This window comes from Chiloscyllium plagiosum, unplaced genomic scaffold (assembly GCF_037043375.1).
Source record: "Chiloscyllium plagiosum isolate Xiang-an unplaced genomic scaffold, Cpla_swu_hap1 HiC_scaffold_3, whole genome shotgun sequence".
Lineage (NCBI taxonomy): Eukaryota > Metazoa > Chordata > Chondrichthyes > Orectolobiformes > Hemiscylliidae > Chiloscyllium > Chiloscyllium plagiosum.
The window spans coordinates 111,907,281-111,931,655 of NW_028270141.1; the positions used below are offsets into that span (position 1 = coordinate 111,907,281).

At 39.6% G+C, this 24,375-nt stretch overlaps 1 protein-coding gene across 2 annotated transcripts in view; it reads right to left on the reverse strand.

The window, feature by feature from the left end:
- The window catches only part of ascc3 (activating signal cointegrator 1 complex subunit 3), a 544,034-nt gene that overhangs the window by 92,831 nt on the left and 426,828 nt on the right, over nt 1-24,375 (reverse strand). For both annotated transcript variants that reach the window (XM_043687007.2, XM_043687008.2), the window contains exons 34-35: nt 23,676-23,801; nt 1,651-1,762 (exon numbers count right to left, since the gene is read on the reverse strand). In XM_043687007.2, coding sequence (XP_043542942.2) covers nt 1,651-1,762; nt 23,676-23,801 — 238 coding nt within the window. The remainder of the gene's footprint in view (nt 1-1,650; nt 1,763-23,675; nt 23,802-24,375) is intronic.

Sequence of the window (24,375 nt, forward strand, 5' to 3'; positions counted from 1 at the left end):
CCTGTAGGAAAGGAGGTTGCTAAAACTATAGTAACAGAGAAACTGGGAGAGTTAACTGGATAAGATAAAAACAAAGGTACACAAAAGGCTGAAACAACGTTAAAACCAAAATGTTGCAGTATGTATCAAAATGTTATGATTTCGTGCCTTGATCTTAGTGAGTTTATTCAATTTTGTCTCCCCATCATTTTGAAGCCCAAGTGGAGGCTACTGTGTTGGGCTGGCTCAATGAAAAAAAACTATCAAAGTAGTTGCATTAACCTGCCCTTTGCCCCAAGATGTGCAATTTTTTCTCCTGCAAGTATTTATCCACTCCCTTGAGAAAATTAACCAGTGATGTGAGTGGGGCATGGGTTCCAAGCAGCCCATTCGTTTTAAAGATGTGGCTGGGAGGAGCTGAATGGTTAAGTAATTGCTTTACTGGACTGATTGATAGAGTTGGTTTTCCCAATTGAAGCCTGTGTTGATATTACTTGTTGGTGAACATGACAATAACTGCCTTAAGGGAAACTAATCCTGGAGGAGAGAAACCTCAGAAGACCAAGGGTAAAAATTTGGGCAGGTGGAATATAATGTGGCAAAATGAGTTGATGCATTTTGTCAGGAAAGATGGAAGAACTGAACGTTATCCAAATAGAGAGACAGTGCAGAACCAAGAGATTTGGAGATCCTTAAGCGTGAATCACAAAAAGCTAGCATCCTATTCAGCAAGTGGAGTACAAAAATATAGGAGTCTTGCTAAAACTAACAAGGCACTAGTCAGACTCCACCTCGAACACTGAAGACAGTTGTGGACCCCTCAGCTAAGGAAAGATAAAAAGATAAGGTTGTCATAGTGCCAGAGTCCCAAGGGGCTGCTTGTGCATGACAGCGAGAGAGACAGAGAGAGAGAGAGAGGGGCAGGCAGACAGACAGACAGAGAGAAACTAGCTTTCTTGCCAACTGAACTAACTAACTCCCAAGAAAAGATAAACAGGCACTGGAGGCAGTCCAAAGATAGTTTGCTCGCTTGATTCTGGATAAGAAATGATTTTTCCCATGACCAGAGGTTGAGTAGGTTGGGCCTATATACTTTGGAGTTTAAAAGAACAAATAAGATTCTTAGGCAGCTTTTTCCTCTTCAGCGAGTGACTTGGATCAAAGGACACAATCTCAGTGTAAGTGCTCATCCAGTTCAGATGGAGGTGAGGAAGAATTTCTTTTCCCAGATGGTAGAACATTTGTGGACATTTTTACCGCAGAGAGGTGTTGAGGCTGGGTCATTGAAAATACTAAAGGCAGAGAAAGACATTTTAAAATCAGCAAGACAATCAAGGGTCATGAGGAAAAAGGAGAAAAGCATAGTTGAAAATTTACAGATCAGCCATGACCTCAATGAATGATGGATCAGACTTGATGGGCTGAATAGTTTATTATGGAAGTCAAAGTTGAGTCTTATCTTTTTATATTCCCTTATTTGTATAGGCAAAGCAATTAACCGTTGTTTCAGGTTTGATGGGGTTGGGGAGTAATGCAAAGGATGAATCTTGCTTGCCTTTAACCAAAATGGCTGGCGGGAAATACTCACATCACTCTCGTTGGATCTTTTAACAATGAAATGCAGATATAGATTAGCAGTAAGCATGAATAGGCTTATAAGGATAGTTTTACCTCCCCTACTGAAATACAATAGGAACATTCCAGATCCGCAAGAGATTTCTCCACGAGGTTGGAGAGATATTTATTCATGATGTCATGATTAATATCATCTAAGTTGTAATAGCTGTAAGAAAAAAAAAGGAAAACATTAAAAATCAAAAGATACTCTTGGCTTATGCTCCACCATGTTTAATACAGACCGATATTTACATCTCCTCTGATGGATCTAGAATATGAATCATATGCTAATCAAATTTTAACTAACCCTGTGTAAGCCTACCTAATCACTTTGTGCATTGGTTAAAGGGCTGAAATAATTACGTGTCCTAGGATAATACAGCAACTGTTTCCTACATCTCTGTAGAATAATAGCCAGTTTGAAGTAGAATTATATTACTGTAAAGGGAAGCACCATCTTTTTGCACTTGCAAATATCAAGTGCCAAAATATCAATTTTATGGTAAAGAGGACAGCTCCCTCATTTCTTCAGATTTGATCGTGGTACGTGATTTGCTAGTTGCATTATTGAGGAAACATCAGAAAAGTGGCAGTACATTACATCTGAAGTCTACTGCCCTGCAAATACCTGGGCAAATAATACCTTTGCTCTGCTGAAGAAGTCTCACGATGCACATTATTTCTGTGAGATATGCCATTCTATTTTACACACATACGAGTAACTGATAGTCTGCAGCCCAATGCATACTCCAATGACTCAGCCTACAGTGAACCCTCTCCCCAAATACCAATAAAAATTGGGGATGTGCAAATTGTGAGAAATGGAGGAGGCTCTCTTGTTGTACATAACAGAAATAGTTTATATCAACATTAGAGCTATAGGTAAAAGAAAGAAAAATGACATTAGTAACTACCAATACGTCCAAAAGACTGATATTGGATGTGCTGCAAATAATAATGGGAGCAGTATACAGTAATGTATCAGGTTTAGTTTAAAACTGTATGCAATCACAATGCTAAAAGTTCACAACAAAATCAGGAAAAGCAGCAGCATACTGGTAGGTAGCTAGTTCAGTATACATGGGTTTATGCAAAGCATCTGAAATTTTGAATGGTGTGGTAACAGTTACTTCTTTAGTATCAAACATCAACTCCTGAATCTACTTCATTAACTATTGAAACATTGATGGTTCAAGTTGGATATGAATGTTTCTCATTTTTTAAATGGTCCCTGTGCTTTTCTGGGCTTTATGATCATTAAAACCTTTTTCTCCAAGACTGTTCTCCATAGAATAGTGACAAGTCTGGACAGGCATTTGTCCTTGCTATTAATTTGGTCTGTTTAATCTGGCCAAGAACAATATTGCTGCTGTTGACAAAACATGTGATTTTTGGATTGCAGTTAGTATGGTTTGAAAATGAAGGAGACATTTTTAGTCATATCACCCCTTATGTATTGAACATTTTCCACTCCTATTTTCATTGAATTCTTACACTAAAATATCAAAGATTTCACTGATATTAATCTCTAAACTTTTATTTTCAGAAATGATCTCTGAACATTTCACCACAGACTCAATGAAAATCAAGCTTGCCCAGGTACTGTGGCCAATGGACTCAATATGCTTTTATGGTTTAGACAGTAATTTTGCTAATATTCTTTGCTTTAGAAAACAGGAGACTAGTCTGGGATTAAACATTTTGGTCCTTCCCCTGCTTCCCCTTCCACACAGTACTCCATATCTCTCTCCTTCATTTAAAGACATACTGAAACGAGGTTGTTTACATCCTTGATTTTGAATATGATTTTTGTTGTGTTACAAATCAATTGCTAACAAAGGAATCTTGAATTATAATGGTTTCCTTATAAAATGTAAGTCTTAAAACTTAAAACCCTCATGTTAAAAGTCCTCAAAATGTTAGGTTGATACACAGAAACTTTCCATTGCTTCTTAAGAGAGTGCAGTGGAGCAGAGTTTAGTGAGTGAGCGAGCAAGGTGTTCTTTCTTTTGTCAGCTTCCAACAAAGCATAAGTTGAAAAGACGCACAAGAGGGGCCAGACCTCAATGAATGCATGGAATGCTCTGCCACGGAAATCAGTTGAGGTCAAAACATTGAGTGTTTCAAGAAGGAGTTAGGTATATCTCAGAGCTAAGGGAATCAAAGGGTACAGGGAGAAAACAGGAATTGTGTACGAAGTTATGATCAACCATGATCAAACTGAGTGGTGGATTAGGTGCAAAGGGGCATATGATTATCTTTCTCTGTTTCTGATAGAATTCTTTCATTCATTATGGGAGGAATTGAATGCAAAAGTAAGGTGGTTATGCTTCAGTTACACAGGGCATTGGTGGGATCACACCTCGAATGTTCTGATTTCCTTATTACAGGAAGTATGCACATGCATTGAAGACCATTTAGAGTGGGATCTGGAATGAGCAGGATATCTTGAGGAAATGTTAGACAGACTGGGCTTTGTTTTCTCTGGAGTTTAGAAGCATGAAGGGTGACTTCATTGAAGCACATCAAATCCTGAATGGTTTTGACAAGGTGGTCACAGAAAGGAAGTTTCCTGTCGTGTAAGCTTCCAGGGCTAAGGGAAAAATTACACAACACCAGCAGTGCTCCAAAAGCTAGTGATTCCAATTAAACCTGTTGGACTATAACCTGGTGTTGTGTGATTTTTAACTATGTACATCCCAGTCCAACACCAGCATCTCCAAATCCAGGACTAAGGGACATTGTTTTGAAAATAAGGGTTACACTTTTAGACAGAGATGATAAGAACTTTTGCTCTCAGTGGGTTGTGTGGATACCTTTGCTTCAGAAGTGGGCCATGAAATATTTTTTAAGGTGAAGCTTAATAAATTCTCATTAGGCAAAGAAATCAAAAGTTATTGGGAGGTGGATGTGGAATTCAAAACACAAACAGATCAGCCACCATCTTATTGAATGACAGGTCCAGCTCAGGGAACCAAATGGCCTACTTCTGCTTCAAATGAGTATTTTCATCGATATGTACAGTCTATTCTCCAGGTCATGCTAAATATGCTTATATTTCACCTAACACTGTTTCCTATGCCCAGAGCTATCTGTGGTGAGTATAACAGGTTTTAAGCTTTAGGAAAACTTAAATGCCTTTTAGCACTATGTGACAGATTGTCAGAGAGTGGAAATCCTTGATGAAGACTGGTGTAAAAAGCTTCAAAATCTTACGACATACTGTAGTTAGAGATAAACAAAGTGAAACCATAATGCAAGATTGAAAGAGATTATACTTGTTGATAGTTTATTGTTAGGATTGGAAACGGACACGTGCAGGAAGAGAAGAGCCAGATAAGATGAAGGTGAGAGAATTGTGGAGAGAAATGGAAGCTGCCAGGGAAAAATAAATAGTTTTTTTTTAACAATTCTGCTAAGTGGTAAAATTATCACCTTACTGAGTGACATAGAAATATTTTTCAGTTACATGCATCTTTTCTTTGAAAAAAATGAACTTCACGTTTGTTTTAGGCAAGTGTGGAACTAGAGAGGAAATTATCTGCAGCCTCAATCTGTGAAGATCATTTACCTGTTGTTTTTCAGTCAGCAGTAATCAGTCCCTTTGGACAGCTGTTTCATTGTACACCCCAGCAACAGACTAATTGACTTGTCTTATCATTTCCTTTAAATAGACATTTTATTATACACCCTAGTAACACAAGTAATTGAGTAGTCAGAAGCTTCAATTTAAAAAAGGCTAGCCTCACAGGGTTCCTCAGTATACGGCTCATAACCTGCATGCAAGCAGGGTTGAATATTTACACTGCTGTTAACAGGTGCTGAGATGTTAAATGATTCTAATAGCTAGGGGCGTACTGAGAGAGCCAGCAGGATAAGAATTATAGCCCTGTTTGAACACAACAATTACTTGTCCCAGGAGATGAGTCAAAATCAGAGGCAGTTCCATACTAATAGCTGCTAGCACATGGGGTAGACTGGCTAACTTCCATTAGTAGCCTTCTGAGAAACACAGGAACAACTCCCTCAGGTATCATAAACATGTGTAATCAAAATTTCAAACATGCCTATAAAACCATCAACAGAGTGATGCAGAGATGACATTATTCTTTTAGTTGTAATAGAGAGATTTGTAATAAATTTTAAGATTGCAATACATATTATTTGAAGAATAACAATGATGGGAAGTATGATGACAACTGAGTTAGGAAAATCACATTTTGAAAAGAAACCACAGCCTTGATGTCTTCCAATGTTACAGAAGTATAAATATTTAAAAGACAGACTGTGTAGAGACAATGAAAGAAAACCAACAGTAATGCCTGGGAGAGGGAGGAGAGGATAGTGTGTCCAACTTCAAGATACTGCAGCAGGGTAGGAAACTGACTCGTTTGCACTCATGATTGAGGACAATGAGTTCAAGATGTCAGCTAAAAAGAAATAGAGTATGAACAGACCCTCATGGTAACATTCGTAGCTTTAGAAAATATGTTATTTGACTATGGTTGAATATAAGATTAATCTGAATTACAGCAAGAAGACAGCGACAAATGAGGAGTAAAGCATGGAGAACTGCTAAATAAAAATCAAGCTTTCCATTGAGCAGGTAATTACAAACAGAACAGCCTGATATGATGCTGAGTCAAAAAAAAGACCAGGGACTCTATTTTCAATTTCAATTTCAGACCGATCACCAATACCCAGATACTTTCCAGTTCCTGACCCCGCATAGTCTCAGTGACAAAATATAATTTTGAAACTCAAACGGCTTCATTTGCCCAGGGATGAATTTGGCCCGCATTAATAGTGTCCGGAGCAGCTCAGAGCTGGGAGATGGCTCCAGAGAGCCCACTGAAAGGCTCTGGCTGGGCTTGCTGAAGACACGTCACAGGAGGGTGCATGCGCAAGTCTCCACATGGCATTCCCAAATTTCTGGATCTTGAAAGTCTGAGGAACACAGTTGCCAAGTAGTGAGAGATCCTTTTTTCTACCATCTCATAGCTGAAAGCTGAAACCGAAAAGGGCCAGGTTGAGAATGGCCATAAAGGATACTGTTAGAGGACTAATGCTGCAAGAGCTTTAATGCAATATTTTAAAAAGGTATTCTCTTGTGGGACATGGGTATTACTGGCTAGCCAATATTTATTGCCTATCACTAAAGACCCTTGTGAAGACGCTGGTGGGCTGCATTCTTGAACTGTTGCAACCTATGAGCTGTAGGTAGACCCGCAATGCAGTTAGAGACAGAATTCCAGGAGTGTGATCCAGTGACAGTGAAGGAATAGCCAAAATGTCAAATATCTCAGACGGTGGGTGTCGAGCTCTAACTTTATGCAGCAATGTGTGTGAGATGACCAGAATGAGTGTCCATCGGTTTCCCTTACATTGTCAGTCAGAAGTGTCAGTCAGCCAGCCTCACATTGAGGGGTGCAACTGAGAAGAGGGCATCACTGAGGAGTCCAACAGATCACGTCAAAGTCATCCTGGAACAGGTGACAAAGCTCAGCATGATCAAACTTTGTTGTTCCCTCATCCTCAGGAAAAGTGAGACAACAATAGATTGAGATGGCCCTGTAGCTGACAGTGTTGCTGACCTCTATGACTTGATCCTCAGAGGGGAGGTGGCATTTAATATTGCTTGGGTGTCATCGTGACAAACCATTGATGATAACGAGACAGGAAGTCTTGAAGGGAAGCTCATCTGATAGCTCTATTTTCAGGTGAAGGGTTAACAGGAAATACTTGTCCAGTAAGTACTGTGGTTCTTTGACTACTGTCATCTGTGAGCTTCTTTGTGCTGATGCACTAGCCAAGTAGCCTGAGTTTTCATCACCACCTGCCACAGCCGCATAGTAGAATGGACCAAACTTTAAAACTACATGGTCTGATCAATATCATGATATACAATAACTTTGACAAGACAAATTTATGACAAAACAGAGAGGACCTTGCTCAGTTTGCTTTTAGGAAGAGTGAAATAAAGGTTATTGAGGGGTGGTGCTTGGGTCTGATACAGTTCTATGGTTTGAAATGTTGGACAATGGTGGTAGTGAGAGACTTCATTCTCCATTTGTATGTCCATGGTATTATCCTTCTCTCTGACACAACATGAGTTGTAGAGTTATATGTCATACGTCTTAGAGGAACTCAGCAAATGTTGCTGAAACAGTGTCATTCATGAAACAATGCTAGCCTGCTCACTGCATTGACAATCTTCCGCCAATGCCTGGGCACTGGACTTTACCCAAGCATCACCCACATCCTTTTCTTACTCATGCAGTCTTTTTCTGAGGAAGAATTATGTTCCAGGTTCCCCTCTTCATCCAGCTTCAGTCCTCTTTGCAAGTTGTGCAGCATATACAGATAAGGGAAGACAGTGGCAGAGTGGCGATGTGTCTGGACGAGTAATCCAGAGGTCCAGGCTAATGCTTGGAGTTCAAAAGTAACTAGTGGACATTAAATCAAATTAATAAATCTTAAATCTACAGACTCACAGACTTGTTACAGTACAGAAGGCAGCCCATTATGCTTGTGCCAGGTCTCTCATCTTTTTACTTAGTGCCAATTTCCTGTTTTTCAACATAAGCCTGTATGTTGATTCTATTTAAATCATCAGCCAAGACCCTCTTGAATGCCTAAATTGAACTTGCTTCCACCACACTTTCACACAACTTACATACTGACCCTGACTACTTGCTGTATTATATTGCATTTACTCCTTTTGCAAAGCACTTTAAAATTGTACTCTCCAGTTCTCAATCCTTTTACAAGTTGAAACAATTTCTCCCTATTTACTCTGTTCAGATTCCTCATGATTGTAAAAACACGATAACATTTCCTTTAAGCATACTCCTCTCCAAGACAAACAGTCCCAACTTTTCCAATCTTTCCTCATAACTAAAGAGTCTCACGTTTGGAAATGAAATCTAATTTCAGTAATGATGACCACGATTGCTGTAAAAACCTATTCGCTTCACTCATTCCCTATTGGGAGGGAAAATTTCCATTCTTAGGCCTGTTTGATCTACATGTGACTTAAGGCCCACAGCATTGTGGCTGATGCTTAACTCCTCTGAAATTATTGAATATACCACTCATTTGCGTGATTAGGGATGAGCAATAAATGTCAGCTTTGCTGGTAATATCCACATTCCATAAAAAATTGGTTTAAAATGACCATTAAATGAGACACTCTGGTTGCTTTGTACTGGAGGATAGAATAAAGAATAATATAGCAAAGGAACAGGGTCTTCCGATCACCAAGCCTGTGCCGATTCCAAATTCTGGTTATTGCCCATCAGCTGTTTCTATCCCTCTATTTGCCTCCCAATCACGTGTCTATCAAGATACACCTTAAATGCCACTAACATGCCTGTTTCCACTACCTCCACTGCAGAACATTCCAGGAACCTAACAAAATCAGTGTGAAAACTTTTCTCCTCACTTCTCCCCTCTCACCGTGAACTTGTGCCCTTTCCACCCTGGGAAAAAGTTTCTGATATCCACCCTTTCTATGACTCTCAAAACTTTGTAGACCTCCACCAGGTTGCCCCTCAGCTTCCATTTTTCCATGAAAACAATTCACTTTTATCTAACCTCCCCTTGTAACTAAAACCCTCCAAGACCAAGCAACCTCCTGGTAAACTTTCTCTGCACCCTTTCTAAAGCATCCATGCCCCTCTGGTAGTGTGGCAACCAGAATTGCATGCAATATTCCAAATGCGGCCTAACTGAAGTTTTATACAGCTGTAACATGGCACGGGAACTTTTATACTTGATGCTCCGCCGATACAATAAGCATGCTGTATGCCTTCTTGACCACATTATCTATCTGTGTTACTACTTACAGGAATCTTCGGCCTCTACACCCAGATACCTCTATATGTCAATGCTCCTAAGGGTTCTGCCATTTATTCTACAATTGGCACCTGAACATCATCTTCCAAAAATGCATCACCTTTCATTTGTCCAATTTAATTCTATCTGCCATTTCTCTGCTCAAATTTGCAAGCTATCTATATGCCATTGTATCCTTTGACAATCCTCCTCACTTATCCTCAACTCCGCCAATTTTGGTGTCATTCACAAACTTATTAATCAGACGACCTACATTTTCCTGCAGATCATCTATATATATTACAAACTACAAAGGTCCCAGCACTGATCTCTGTGGGACACTACTAATTACTGATTTCCATTCTGAAAAGCACCCTTCCACCTCTACACTCCGTCTTTTATGACCAAGCCAGTTCTGTATCCATCTAGCCAGCATACCCTGGATCCCATGAGACTCTACCTTTTGTACCAGCCTGCCATGAGGTACCTTATCAAATGTATAGTATAACATATTACAACTCTCACTTGTATTTATGAAAACACAATGAGATGTGTATAAGTCACTGTAATATGGCACAATTTTAATTACAGAAAGTGTAAAGATAAATAATTGAGACAAAGTTCATCTTCTGTTTCCTCCTGGGTTTCTGAGGTAGCTATGGGACTCACTGCCGAAGCCACTCCTGAAGCTGCTAAAGCAAGGAATTTTGGACCAGACGCACCATGCTGCCACTGCTGACTCCTAGAACGGTGGCATTCCATCACTATCATAGCCAGGTGGAATAGACAGGACCTGCCAAATACGCTGAAGCAGTTGCCACTTCAGTCAGTGCCAGATGCCACCATCGCTATAGCTGCCACTGAAACAGCCACCAGGAGAAACGGACCAAATCAATTAAGTTACCGATAATGAAGCATTTGATAAAGTTGTGGCCACCATGTCACAAGGAATGCACATCCAGATCCTGTAACAGGTCCTTGCAATCTCCTTAAATTTATTGTGTGCCCTGGCACCCACCACAGTCCGGTGGTAGCGAATTCCATGGATCTGCCACCTCTTCACCTGAAACTATGATCTGTCATTTTATCTTTCTCCATAAGGGGAAGCATCCGCTTTACATCTACTCTGATTATAAATAAACCTGTTGGACTATAACCTGGTGTTGTGATACCTTAATTAGATCTCCTCTCATTCTTCTAAACACCAGGAAGTAATGGCATAAACTGCTCAATTTCTCCTCATAACACAAACTGTTTATCTCTGGAATTAATCTAGCAAACCTTCTCTGAACCATCTCTCTACCTTCCCCCCAGCCCCACCCACCTCCCATTTATCTCTCAGCCCCCCCTTGGCCCTTAAGCCACAGGATGGCCACAGGATGAAGGGCTTATGCCTGAAACGTTGATTCTCCTGCTCCTCGGATGTTGCTTGACCTGCTGTGCTTTTCCAGCACCACACATTTGACTCTGATCTCCAGCATCTGCAGTCTTCATTTACTCTCTACAATTACACTCTTGCTTGAGTAAAAGAACAAAAACTGTAAGCTGTACTTAAGATGCAGTCTCACCCTTGCCGTGTACAGTTGCTACAACACTCCTCTACTTTTGTATTCCATTCCTTCAGCAATGTCAGAATTCCACTTACTGTCCTTATTACCTGCTGCATCTGCAAACTAGTTTTCTGTGGTTCATGCCTGAAGTCATCCAGATCCCTCTGCACTGAAGGATTTTGAAGTTTCTTTCCATCTGGATAATAACTTGCCTTTTAATTTTTTCAACTAAAATGAATATTCTCACTCTTACAAATGTCATCTGCCAAATTTTGGCTCATTCACCCAATTATCCATATCCATTTGTAAACATATTTCTTTATTGCAACTTACTTTCCGATTTATAATACAGTCATCTGCAAATCTGGTGATAATATTTTTCAGCCTGCATACAAATCATGAATGTAATTTGTGGACTGTTGAGGCCCGAGGATAGAACCTTGCGGCACCAACGAGAAAAAATTCATTTATCCAAATCTCTGCTTTCTTTTGATTAGCCAATCCTCTATCCAAGCTAATATATTACCATAACCCTGAGTGATCTTACCCTGAGTGATCTTATCAAGTGTACTATCCTTTTGTGCAGCATGGATGACTGCGTTTTGACATACTAAATGTCCCAGTATTACTTGCTGCATAATGGATTCCACCAATTCCCCAACGACAGGAATTAAGCTAACTGACTCCTAAATTCTATCACCCTCCTTTGTTGAAAAGGGTGGTCAATTATTTGATGGCTATGTGGGTTCAGTTGATGTCTCCAGGACCTGAGTGAATGTATGAACTACAGCAAAGCCCAATGCAAGTTTTTGCATCTGCTGGCCCATCTGCCTCAAAATCATTGCAGTTCCTCATCTGCTAGAACATAGCAGTCCTGATGAAGGGCTTTTGCCCGAAATGTCGATTTTCCTGCTCCTCGGATGCTGCCTGTTCTGCTGTGCTTTTCCAGCACCACTCTAATCTAGACTCTGGTTTCCAGCATCTGCAGTTCTTGTTTTTACCCTACTGGAATATAGCAGCCTTGACCTGTTCGAGGCTGTGATAAGCTTTTGAGGTCACAGCTGCTGAAAGATCTGCAATTTACTGTACTTGGAACTACTTTTGAGATGCAATGTTGGATGGCGCTACAAAAGGAGCACATATCTCCTGTTAGCAGAAAAGAACAACTGTGGGGAAAATAAGAAAAATTAATGTGTTCACAGAATTGAGTATAGGGGAGTAGGGACCAAAGTTCAAAGAAAAATTCTTTGCTGAAAATAACGAGGAAATAGATACAAGGGATAATAAAGTGGAAGAAAGTACTGTTATCCACTAATTTTCTAATTAATTACCATTTCACAGTTTTTATATTTTGCAAGTTGTGGAATATTAATTGTCAAAACATACTGTTTTAATAGTGGGTGTCTGTTGTTTGTACAATGGAGTGCTGAGATGAATAGTTAGGCAATCTTATTAGAATTAGCACATAATTGGTCATAAATCTGCAACACATTTTTACAGATGGGCTTAACACAGCTGCACCAGGTGCCTAAGTGTAAGCTTAGGTTTTTTAATATTATATGAATAAATGGTCCATATATTGTAAATATCATCTCTTTTCTGTCCTTAATTCATTTTTAAAAGCACTTCAAGGCATTTTATGACACAAGTGTTTTAATTACCACTGAAGAAGTGCACCATGTCCAAAACACCATGTCAAAGTTGAATAAAACGAATACAATGCACAAAATTGGACATATAAATCATTTAGGGAATATTTTCAAAAGCTGTGTTCAGGAATTTTGTGTGTTTGGAATTTAGAAATGTTGAAAAAAAATGTTTTGACCAGTAGCTGTAACTTCCAAATTTAAATTATTTTCAAATACTAAAATAATGGGCTTATGCTATGGAGACAACAATGGAACATTTTTTGTGTGCTTCAAGAGAACAAAGCTGCTATTCCTCGACAGAAAGAAAACAAGGTTTGAACTTCTATCATGGCTGATCAATTCTCTCAGAAGTATTCAAACAGTTAAACATAAATTAGACAGATGGGTTCCTGGTTCAATGCAGCATTCCTTCAGTTTTGTACTGAACTGCTGGCATATTTTGAAGTCCTGAAATGAAGGGGTGTGAACCACAATCTTCTGACTCAGAATTGAACCCTAATCCTAAAGCAAAGGTAATTGTGGCCTTAATTCCACTTTCCTTTTTGATGTCCTTTATAATCTTTGACTTCCTTGTTAATCAAACTTCTGTCTGTTTTGAATATATTCAATGGCCAAGTATCCTTTGCTCTCTGCAGTAGCAAATAGCAAAGATGCACAATCTTCCGAGAGAGAAAACAAAATCCTTGTTTCCATCTTTAGAGGGACAAAATATTTTTAAACTATGGCTCCAGTGTTAGGTTCCCCAACAGCATCTATCCTGTCAAGTCCCATTCGAATCTTAAATGTTTCAATAAGATCCCTCTAATTTTTTTAAAAATGCCAATAAGTAAAGGCTTAACCTGCTCCATCTTTCCTCATGTGAAAATCCCTTCACCCCAGAAATCTGTTCAGTGAATCTTCTCTGAACTGTTAGGAAGTATATCATTCCTCAAGTAAGGACACCAAAACTGTTATATAGTATTCAAGGTTTGATTTCAGTTATGCTCTATATAGTTGTTGTAAAGCTTAACTTATTATAAGGGAATGAGTATAAAATACAAAAGTTCTATTTGACTTCATAAGTACTTGCTGAATGATAGCTTCTGGTCATTATGTACAAAGACAGATCCCTATGCACTGCAGTATTCTTGCTGCAATCTCCATCTAAAAAATATTTAAAAAATTTTTTTCCTGCCCAAGTGGATAACTTCTAAATTTTCCACCAATACAGATCAACAGGCAATACTTTGCCCATTGGATTTACCTATCAATATCTCTTCATGCAGACTCGTATCCTCCTCAACTTACATTGCTACTCACCTACCATAAATTTGGTGCCTTCATTAATATAGAATGTAAATTACGGAGGTTCCAGCATTAATCAAGGTGATACTTCACTCATTGCAGAACATCAACCTGAAAGTGACACATTTATCTAAAAGCTTTCACCTTCTGTTAGTTAATCAATCCTCTATCCAAGTTTATTTAAAACCCCCAACACCATAAGCTCATTTCTTATGCAGAAACATTTTTGGGGGCATTTCATCTTACAAATTTTCAAAATCCAATGTACCACATTTAAAGCTTCTTTTATCTATTCTGCTTGTTGCATTCTAAAAGAATTTATAAATTTGTCAACCACTATTTCTTTTTTCTTAACTATGTTGACTTTGACTGCATTATGATTTTCTACATGTTTTGCTACTGGTTTTTAACAATGGCCAATTTCCCACTGAAAAGTGACAAAAAACCCCCCTGCTCATCAGCAATATCAAAGAAAAGTGATATAACTGGCACAGGATCCAATTCCTGGAACACCCTTTATAATGTGAAGAATGGGAATGTAATTTTTTCCACAAGGTAGGTTTAAAATAAAACTACCATAGATGTACACAACACATAAATCCTAGTGGCACGATATTATAGCGATGGAGAGGGATGAGGTCATGGAGGGATTTTGAAAACAATGATTGAGAGTTATAAAATCAAGGCACAGTTTGATGAGGAGCGGATAATCAGGTTGATTAGAATACCAATTATAAAAAGACAGATTAAAACTGTTTTTGCTTTGGATGGCGTTTGTTTGCCATGTAAATAAACATTAATTCTGTAAAAATTAGCCCCAGTTCTATACTTCCAGAACTGGCTTTCTGGAATAGACCAGGATATATGTGGTGGCTAGTTCATTTTGAGATATTCTGGAATTGATTGACATAGTTCCTGTAGCATTAATTTTAAAATGCAGTTGTGCACTTGGACAAGCACTGTTAGGCTGCTGCTCCCCTATACAGTTCCCGTACATGGCAGACAAGAGAAATTTGGCACCCATCTTGCATGCAAGGGACCTTGAGGTCCTGCTTGATGGAGTGATGCACAGATGGAATTGTCCTCTTCCTCCAGGACCAGCAAAGCAGGCCACAACACCAGACCTTCTTGCCTGGTCTGAGGTTGCCACCTGGGTCAGTGCAGTTTCAACCAGTTGGAGGAATATGCAGCAATGTAGGAAGAGGGTCAATTACCTTCTCCAGTGTTAAGCGCCATCCCGTTCTGATACCTCAGTTAATCCATCTCTGTTACAGTATCTACCTCTTACCATGTCATGCTCTAGCACTCTTATCATTGCTGTCTCCAACACCCAAAACCAATAACCCAGCATGCTCTGTGCGCTGCATATGTTGTCATTTGGGACACCTGCTCCATTTGCACCAAAAATAACTGCTGGGTCAACCACGTTCATATCCCTTAACATTCCAAGAGTAAAACAGCTCCAAAATGACCGAAGGAATCAAGACCGCATCTCTTTTGTGGAAAGCATCCTGACCCTGACCAACCAAGTGGCTGACTGACTAGCTAAGCCTCTGAACTGGCATTGGATACTGCCCTTGCCTAACAGTGCTGGGCAGCCCTGAGCAAAGGCCATCTCCCTTGACTTCGCTGAGGATTGCTAACAATGTAACAATGGTTTTACGACTGTGCTAAATGGCACAGCCAATTGCAGTACTGAGAGACTGGTACATCTGGATGAGGGGGAGAAAAGCAACAAGGCATGGAAGTGCAGGACAGGGATGCCAGGCTCAGAATGAGTAAACACTATGACAGCAAGAATACAGCCTTAAGATGCAGTCCATTTTGTGAGCTGGGTGCATGCTCCTCAGCACACAGTGTCCTTGCAGCAATATTACAAAGATAGTGCTCATGCAGCCCAGGATGCAGCACTGAAGTGCAGAAAAACACTAAGTGAACCTGAACTGACAGTTCTTAGAGACTAGCAGATGTCAGATGCCAATGTCTGTAGACATGGGGTGAAATTGGCCGAGGTATATGGAGCTGCTGAGAGATGCTGGTGCCCTGTGTCTAACATGAAAGCCCTTGGGAGAAAACAAAAACTGAGGAAGTAGGTACCTACTCTTCAATTGAGAATTCTCGATATTAACTTTGTTTGATGTGCTTGGTAAGACTGGAAGCTGAATATTACTGAGGTGAGTTCTGCCAGTAAAAAGGTGTTTAACAAGCAATAATCCACCTCAACTGGCAATCTGACTCTGTATAATGACACGTAAAAGATTCAGCAAGTGGCTCCTGATGTTGAGAAAGGGCTCACCAGAAACCTCATATGAATCTGCTCCAAATCTCACTATCGCCTACTTGTTCACAATCCTATAGGATTCTGCCCACAGCAGTGAAGCTAAGTGAAAGGGTGATACAGCTGGCTATTGATCGTCTCCCTGAGAAAAGTGAAGCCATTACTTCAGATGCTGCCTGCTGAGAGCTAGCAACTAGATGAGAAAAAACAACAGCCAAAGACAGACTTTTAGGGAGATCAGTTATTGTTGGAGATTGTCTGACTATCATAGGAAGGAAGAACAAAACAGATAAGTGAAGTAAACTTAGCCAGACAGTCATTACAGCAATTGGAACAGACTTCGAGACTAGTTTACAACTTTTGACAAAGCTGAAGTGGAAGAGAAAGGATAATTTACTTCGGTCCTAATTAACTAGGATGTAATTATGGAATAGAATCATAGAACTCTTACAGTGTGGAAACAGGCCCTTCAGCCCAACAAATCCACACTGATCCTCCGAAAAGTAACCAACCCAGACCCATTCCCCTTACCCTATTATTCTACATTTACCCCTGACTAATGCACCTAACCCACACATCCCTGAACAATATAGGCAACATGGGCAATTTAGCATTGCCAATTCACCTAACCTGCACAGCTTTGGATTTGTGACATTGATAAAACCTGATTTGATATTTGAAGGGAATGGATGTCTAATTAGAGTGATTAGAGAAAGATTAGCATTGATTTATGACAGAAGGTGACCACACACCCAAGCATTTTGGAGAAGTAGGCTTGAGATGGGGCAGTAAGTTGCAAAGATGGATGATCAAAGGTTAGCTTTATGATGTAAGTGAAGGCAAGGATGACAAAACTGAAGGAGAGAGGTATAAGAAGGAAAGCTGAGTGGTCAGTGGTTTTCACTGTAACATGGTCTAGAGAGCAAGAATTGAGTGTCATGGTCAAGATGTGTCTCAAGATGGTACAATGGAAGGTGGGACAGAAACTGGAGGGTGATGCAAATTGATAAATCGTTAGTGAATGAACAATGAGAATGATATACTAAATATACTATGTCAAGAGCCTATTTTCTCAAACAGAAATATTTAAGAAAATGTCAATGTCCATTAATGCAAAAGCACCAAAATGAAAAATATCCCAACAAAGAAGTTCAAATAGAATTATCTTAAGGAAAGAGCAAACCCACATTGCACAGAACAATAGCTAATGAAACGCACTAACTGTTTCTGATGATTAAGCAAAAAATATCAACAAATATAAAATCATGGCACAGGTAGATTTGCAACTCAAGGCAAATGTTTCTTGTGTAAAATGTAAGCTTTGGTCAGGACAGGTTGATCGACTGGAGACCAGTTCATAAATCAATTTCGGAAGTGTAATTAGAAAACACTTCTGCGCAAAGTTTGGAACACTCTTTCCTAAAGTGATGTTAGATCATTGGTTCATTTTAAATCTGAGACTGCCAGATTTTTATACATAAAGCTGTTAAGAAATATTTATTGAAAGTTGGTAATATTCAGCATTCTCCTGTTCTTATGCTCTTAATTCAAAGATTGTATCGATTTCACTGAATTTATTTTTAAAATTATGCAAATATTTTGTTTATGGGAAAATCCAGCTGATAGGAATTTCCTTTAAAATAATGAGTAGAATTTTGCTTACAGCAGGTCATATTTTCTAGTCTCTCCCATCTGGAGTCCATTAATAATGCAACTGCAAACCATATGTAAAAGTACTTTAAGCCTTCCCCCTCAAAATACCTGGTATTCTGGTTTGCTTTTATATTTGGATGGCTGGATCTCTCACAGTTGAGATCACCTATAATCAGGATGGCAGATGAAGCGAAAACCATAAGTTTTTACACCAGTGATGAGGAAGACTGTTTTTCCTCTGGGTGTTAACCCCTGGTGCTGCTCTGCCTGTGTCTTATGAAAGCATCCGTGTAACCAGTAACAACTTGGAATCATAGAAGAGTAACTAGAAACTTAAGTGACACAGAGCCAAAGAAGGAGACATCGTGGCATAAAGGCTTAGACTTTCCTTGCACTGGATGACACATTAAATGGCAATATTGTAAACGTGGCAGACTGCTGCAAGACATGGTGCTTACAATCAGTAAAACAGCTCTTTAGCATATTTCACATCCATAGTGCCAGCACTGATTGAGAACTGATTATCACCTTAAATGGCCAAACAATGAAATATGATTCCCATCCTGTTTATCCAGCCAGCATCATTGATAGAATTCTGATAAAGACATTGGCAGCATCTGATTAAGACTGCAGAAATTAATACCTGCAACAACTGCCTTAATAACCTGATCTGTACTGCATAGGGATTGTATGCCAAGACAGTAAGGACTCAGTTTTAGCATCATATATTCCCTACAAATATTGTGCCCCAACGTACTGCTAATCTGTCCACATCAAGGAAAGAATGTGTATCTCATAATTCAATAATGTCCATCATCACAAACACTCTTCCACCACTGCATCTCCACTCACTCCCAGTATTGAACAACTTTGTCATTCATTACCACATCAGGAGGGCAACTGCGACAGACATACTACTGGAGAAGGTTTACTCCAAAACAATAAAAAGCAAAATACTGCAGACATTGGAAACCTGAAACAGACACAGGAAATGCTGGAGAAACTCAGAGATCTGGCAGCATCTGTCGAGTGAGGAGAGTTACTGTTTCGAGTCTAGCATGACTTCCATCAAAACTCAAAAAGACCTCACCACTCATCCACCCAGCTGGGATCATCCATTGCAACTACAGGTTTTTTAATCCATTTCTTCTCTGACTGAGCCCTCTGTTCAGCCAACATCACTGGCATCCCCGAGACCAGCCAGGATTCAGCTGTGGTAAAATTTAAACAGTGACTCGTGTCATCGAGGCTTGGTCACCTCATTAAACGTAAAGGGTGGATTAAAGAACACCGTCTTGCCACTGACAAGGTTATTGCTTAGTTCTGTGACTATGCATATGCTAAATAAATTAAGACAGGTCATCAGAAGTTTTTGAAGGAATGTTTTAATGGAACAGATTGGTGACAAAGGCTTGGGGAGTCCAAAGTTGAATGCAAAAGATAACTGAAATCACAGCTGCCAGTTAGCTAAAGGAAATCAGTGATGCATGCCAGGCCATGATTGGAGTAATGTTAATGTCTGCGGGCATTGCAAAGTTAAATAAAGCTACAGAGAATGAGGGGTGGGCCTTTTGGTTCTTCTAGACATTTTCCAAAATTCTCTGGATCTTGAAATAGTCCCAACAAATTGGAAAATAATAAACATAATTCTTCAGTACAAGAAAGGTGATGAGGATGGCGACAGAACTCAGGAAACTACAGGCCCTTTAGCCTAATAACTGACATAATAAGCAATAAGGAAGAAGGGTTACACCCGAAATGTCGACTTCTGCACCTCCTGATGTGCCTGGCTTGCTGTGTTCTTCCAGCTTCCTGCCTGTTTAATAAGCAAGTTGTAGCAGGGTGCTTAAATAAAAATCACGGTAATCAGGCAAAGTCAACTTGGCTTTGTGAAAGGGAATTTTTTTTAAAGAGAGGTTTTTGAGGAAATAATAAAAACATGGATAAAGGGGAATCTATAGATGTCTTGAACTTGGAATTTGACAAGGCACCGACAAAGGCTAAAGCACAAGAAAGTGATCATGGTGTAGGGAAAGAGATTTGGTTAACAAGCAGGAAATAGAGAATAGGCACAAAGATCATTTTCTGGTTAGTGAGATGCAATAAATGGAGTTTCACAGAGATCAGTGCTGTGACTTCTCCACCTCCTGATGCTGCCTGGCTTGCTGTGTTCTTCCAACTTGCTGTTTGTCTACTTTAGATTCCAGCATCTGCAGTTTTTTTGCCTTTAATCCTTATATTGAAGCATAACTACCACAACACCAAACTATTATCTTACCATATATACATGACCTCCCAATATGTGGTTATTACTGTTCTACCAGTGTGGTTAAGTATTAAAGTTTAGATTTATGGTCAATAAAAGGAGTAAACTAGAGTAAAATATTTAATTGGTGGTGAGGCAATTTCAATGGGCTGGGACCTGTTCCAGGTATACTGGATTCAAAACAGTAACAAGACAATGGCTGCCTTTAAAGAAGAGCTGATTTGGGTTGAGTTAAAGTATATTCACACATGAAAAAAGGCAGAGTAATCAAAGTCAGAGCTCCTTGCTTGGTGAAATAAGGAGACATGGAAAAATGGTGCGTATGACAGGTGTCAATATGACAATATGACTCAGAACTCGACTAAATAAAGAAAATTCATTAGAGAAATGAAAAAGGAAATAAAAGTAGCAAAGAGAGTATGGGGAGAGACTGGCAGCTCACAGAAAAGGAAATCCAGACCCCTCTATTTCCCTGGGGGAGATTAGTGACCAAAAAGAGTATTTATTCCTGAAGCCAATGAACATGTCTGAGGTAGGAAATAAGCATTTCTTTACCAAGCAAAGAAATGCTGCCAATTGTAATGAAAGTCAATATAGTTGAGATACTAGATGGACTAAAAATTGATGAGAAGAAGGCATTGAAAAGACTAAGAGAGAACGTTGACGAGGTGGTTGCTTGACTGCAAGACTGTTTTATGTCAGAAGCATTATTTGGCAGAGGTAGAACGGGAAGAAAGACTGTCTCTGTTACTGATGCTAAGCAAAGTGAATGGCTAAAGGGCATTGCCCTCATTACCCTCCTCCTCCTCTGATTTCTACTGCCACTCTAAATAGTCCTGATGAAGATTTGAACTCTTCACCTTACTCTTTCTATAGGTCCCATTCCTCCTATTATGATGTGTTGTGCAGAAGACAGGAAGCCATACTGATCCTGTTGATCCTGGCTGGTTCCGACCAAAGAGCACAGTCAGATTTCTCCAGGCACTTCAAGTGCATCTTCAGCATATTGATATTCTATTCAAGCACACATCTGGTATGAGATAACATTTGTTGTAGCACCGTTGTGCTTCAGTGATGAGGTTTCTCATGGGTAAAATGAACAACGTTTGCTGTGATTGTCTATCAGCAATGCCTTAAGGACGATGCCACGCACAAACAGATCAGGAAGCTTGGTTTGCTACAGCAAGACTACTGTGTACAGTTCTGGTTACCACATTACAGGAAGGATATGATTGCACTGGAGGTTACAGGGGAGATTTATGAGGATATTGTCAGGAACAGAAAATTTTAGCAACGTGAAGAGGTTGGATAGGCTACGGTTGTTTTCTTTGGAACAGAAGAAATTGAGGGGAAATACAGTTTTGTATAGCACAGTCAAAAGGGATTTGGATAAGGTGAACAGAAAGGGCCTAGTTTACTAAGCAGAGTGGGGAAGGATAATGCATTTGAATTAATTATTTGAAGTATTAGCAGGGATTTGGAAGAAAAATGTTTCCACCCTGTTGGCGGCCGTGGGAATCCAGAACTCATTGCCTTAAATAGTGCAGAAGCAGGAGCCCTCATTACATTTACAAAGTTCTGAACATATACTTGAAGAATAATAATCTACAGGGATAAGGACCAAGGGATGGAAGATGGATTAGACTAGATAGCTCGTTTTCATTGGCATGGGCAAGATAGGTTGGATGGTCAATCTTTGGGTCATTAGGGGAAAGGTTTATCGTAGCTACCTGGAATTCTTCTGCACAGCTACATAAAGTCTTTCTATGACTGAACACTAGTTACATATTAACAAGTAGAAAAACTTGCCATTTCTCATCAATCTGGGAGCATCCGATTGTAACTTACACATAATTAAAATACCCTCCACATTCAAGATGCGAAGGGAAAGTTTTAAAAGGGACTTAAGGAGCAACATTTTTCATACAGAGGGTGGCACGTGTATGGAATGAGCTGTCAGAGGAAGTAGTGGAAGTGGGTATAATTACAACATTTAAAAAGGTATCTGGATGAGTGTATGAATAGGAAAGGTTTAGATGGATATGGGCCAAATGCTGGCAAATAGATCAAGGTCAGATTGCGATATTTGATCGGTGCCAATGATTCAGACTGAATGGTTTGCTTCTATGCTCTATGAGTCTACGTGGGATGCCGGCCAAAGCTATAAAGCCAAGCCGATGCTCTGACTGATATCATTGGCAAATTTACATAATTTCCAGTTGCAACAAGCAACATTTCAGCCACCTGTATATGTATATACTCATTACTGACTCAGAGATCTGGCATAAATCTATAATGGGTCTTGGAGGAATTTGGAGGCAAAAAAGTTGATGGCAGTGGTGTCCATGGCAACTTCTGGTTAAGCAAGATCACCACATCCAGGAGGTATCAGGTTGCCATTTGCAGTTTGCCTATTTCAATCTGATAGACATTGTGAGTTTCCTCAGATAAAAGTGTTCAGACATGATTCCCTGCCGATAGTAGTACCATTGAATTGAATTTATTCCATTTCACTCCACAGATGCTGGCTGACCTACTGAGCATTTCCAACATTTTGTGGTTTCACATTATTTACATATTCTGTTTCATTGGCGGTGTCTCCAATTTCTTGGACCTCCCTTTGATTATCTGCAGGCACTATTGCTACTTCTATATCTTATGATTTTATCATTTTTTAAAAGAATAAGCCCTTATTTTGTAACTGTGCCCGCTAATTTGAGGTTTCCCCATTAACTTCTGAATATCTACTTTGTTAAGTTCCTCTCTTTTATGTAGCACCTTATGAAATGCCTCCTGAAAATCTATATACTTTAGATGTATTTGGCCACCCTGCAACCATCGCTCTGTAATAGCCAACAAGTAATATTCATCAATTTCTATTTCTGCAATCAATTTCATCTTATTACAAATGCCGAATGCATTAAATAAAGAGCATTAAAACTTTGACTTTTTACCATCGCTATTCTCTTTGGTTCTAACTTCTGTGACATTCTTCGGCATACATTTAGTTGGTAACTGTGTGGATCAAAACAACTGGATGTTTTCCCTCCCATACCAAGTTCCTCGCTAGCACAGAACAGACATCCTGAACATTAGTACCTCCTGATTTAAACCGATTTGCCAACTGAAAGACACAGGAGAAATTTCCACCAATCCCCCAAGGAGAAACAAGTTGAAGATGATCTCTGCCACTGTCACTACACTTCTTACACAGGCTCGAACTCCTCTTAAGTATTTGACCTGCTATTCCAAGTTGTTTGAGAAACTGCTGACTCTGCTCCTTCTCCCACTTTTTATGAAGGTGCTGTTCCTTTTCCCATACACTCTTTCTGAAGCTGCTGTTCCCTCATGCCATTTCAAAAGCACAGGGTCCTCCTCTCCCTTCTTCAGTCTGGTTCACAACAATGCTGCCCACTGTGCATTCCTCCCAATCTGGTTCACAACAATGCTGCCTGCTGTGCTAGGTTTCGCATTATAATTTTAAAAACATGCAGCTGAGACATATAAATCAGAATTTCCAGAACAAAACTAGAACTCTGCAACAGTAAAGCGTCATCACTGACCTGGGATTCATGATAAGACGCCGAAAAAAGTAGGTCCAGGTAATGTAATCCATGGCATCCTGCTTGGATGAAATAGTTCCAGCAGAAATTTCAGCATTCAGGTGATCAGAGAGTACCTCCAACAAACTGCAATGTATGAAAATGCATATTAGCAATGCAACAGCCTTGACTGTCAGACTTTATGAGATGGCCATATTCTCTCTCTTTTAAGGTAAAACAGAATGCTTTGGAATTGGTGGTGGTGGTGGTTGGAAGGTGGAGTTTTGAGGGTGTGTGGATTGGTTGGTAAGGATGAGGAGGTGAGATTAGATGACGTTTGTACTAGATGCCACCTTATCTGGCTGTCACTGGTACAAAGGCACAGATCAAAATGTAAAGTCATATGTGAGCTTCAACATCTATACATAAAGGAAAAAGTAATAAGTCTCACTGTTGCAGACGCTTAGATTCTCAGAGTCAGAGACAGTAAAAGCTTTAACATTGGGCATAGGGGATGGGGAGGGTGGAGTAGAATCAGAGTAAGTGCTGATGAAAAGGACAGCTTTTGGGTTAATCAAACAAATGAAGCATTGTGAAGGATGGAACCAATGTTCAAGTAAATAAAGATTTTGAAAAGTTAGAGATAGTGCAATCATTCTGGAAGATGAATACCGACAAAACATGGAGAAGGGATTCTGTTAATATCAAGAAGAATTGGGTT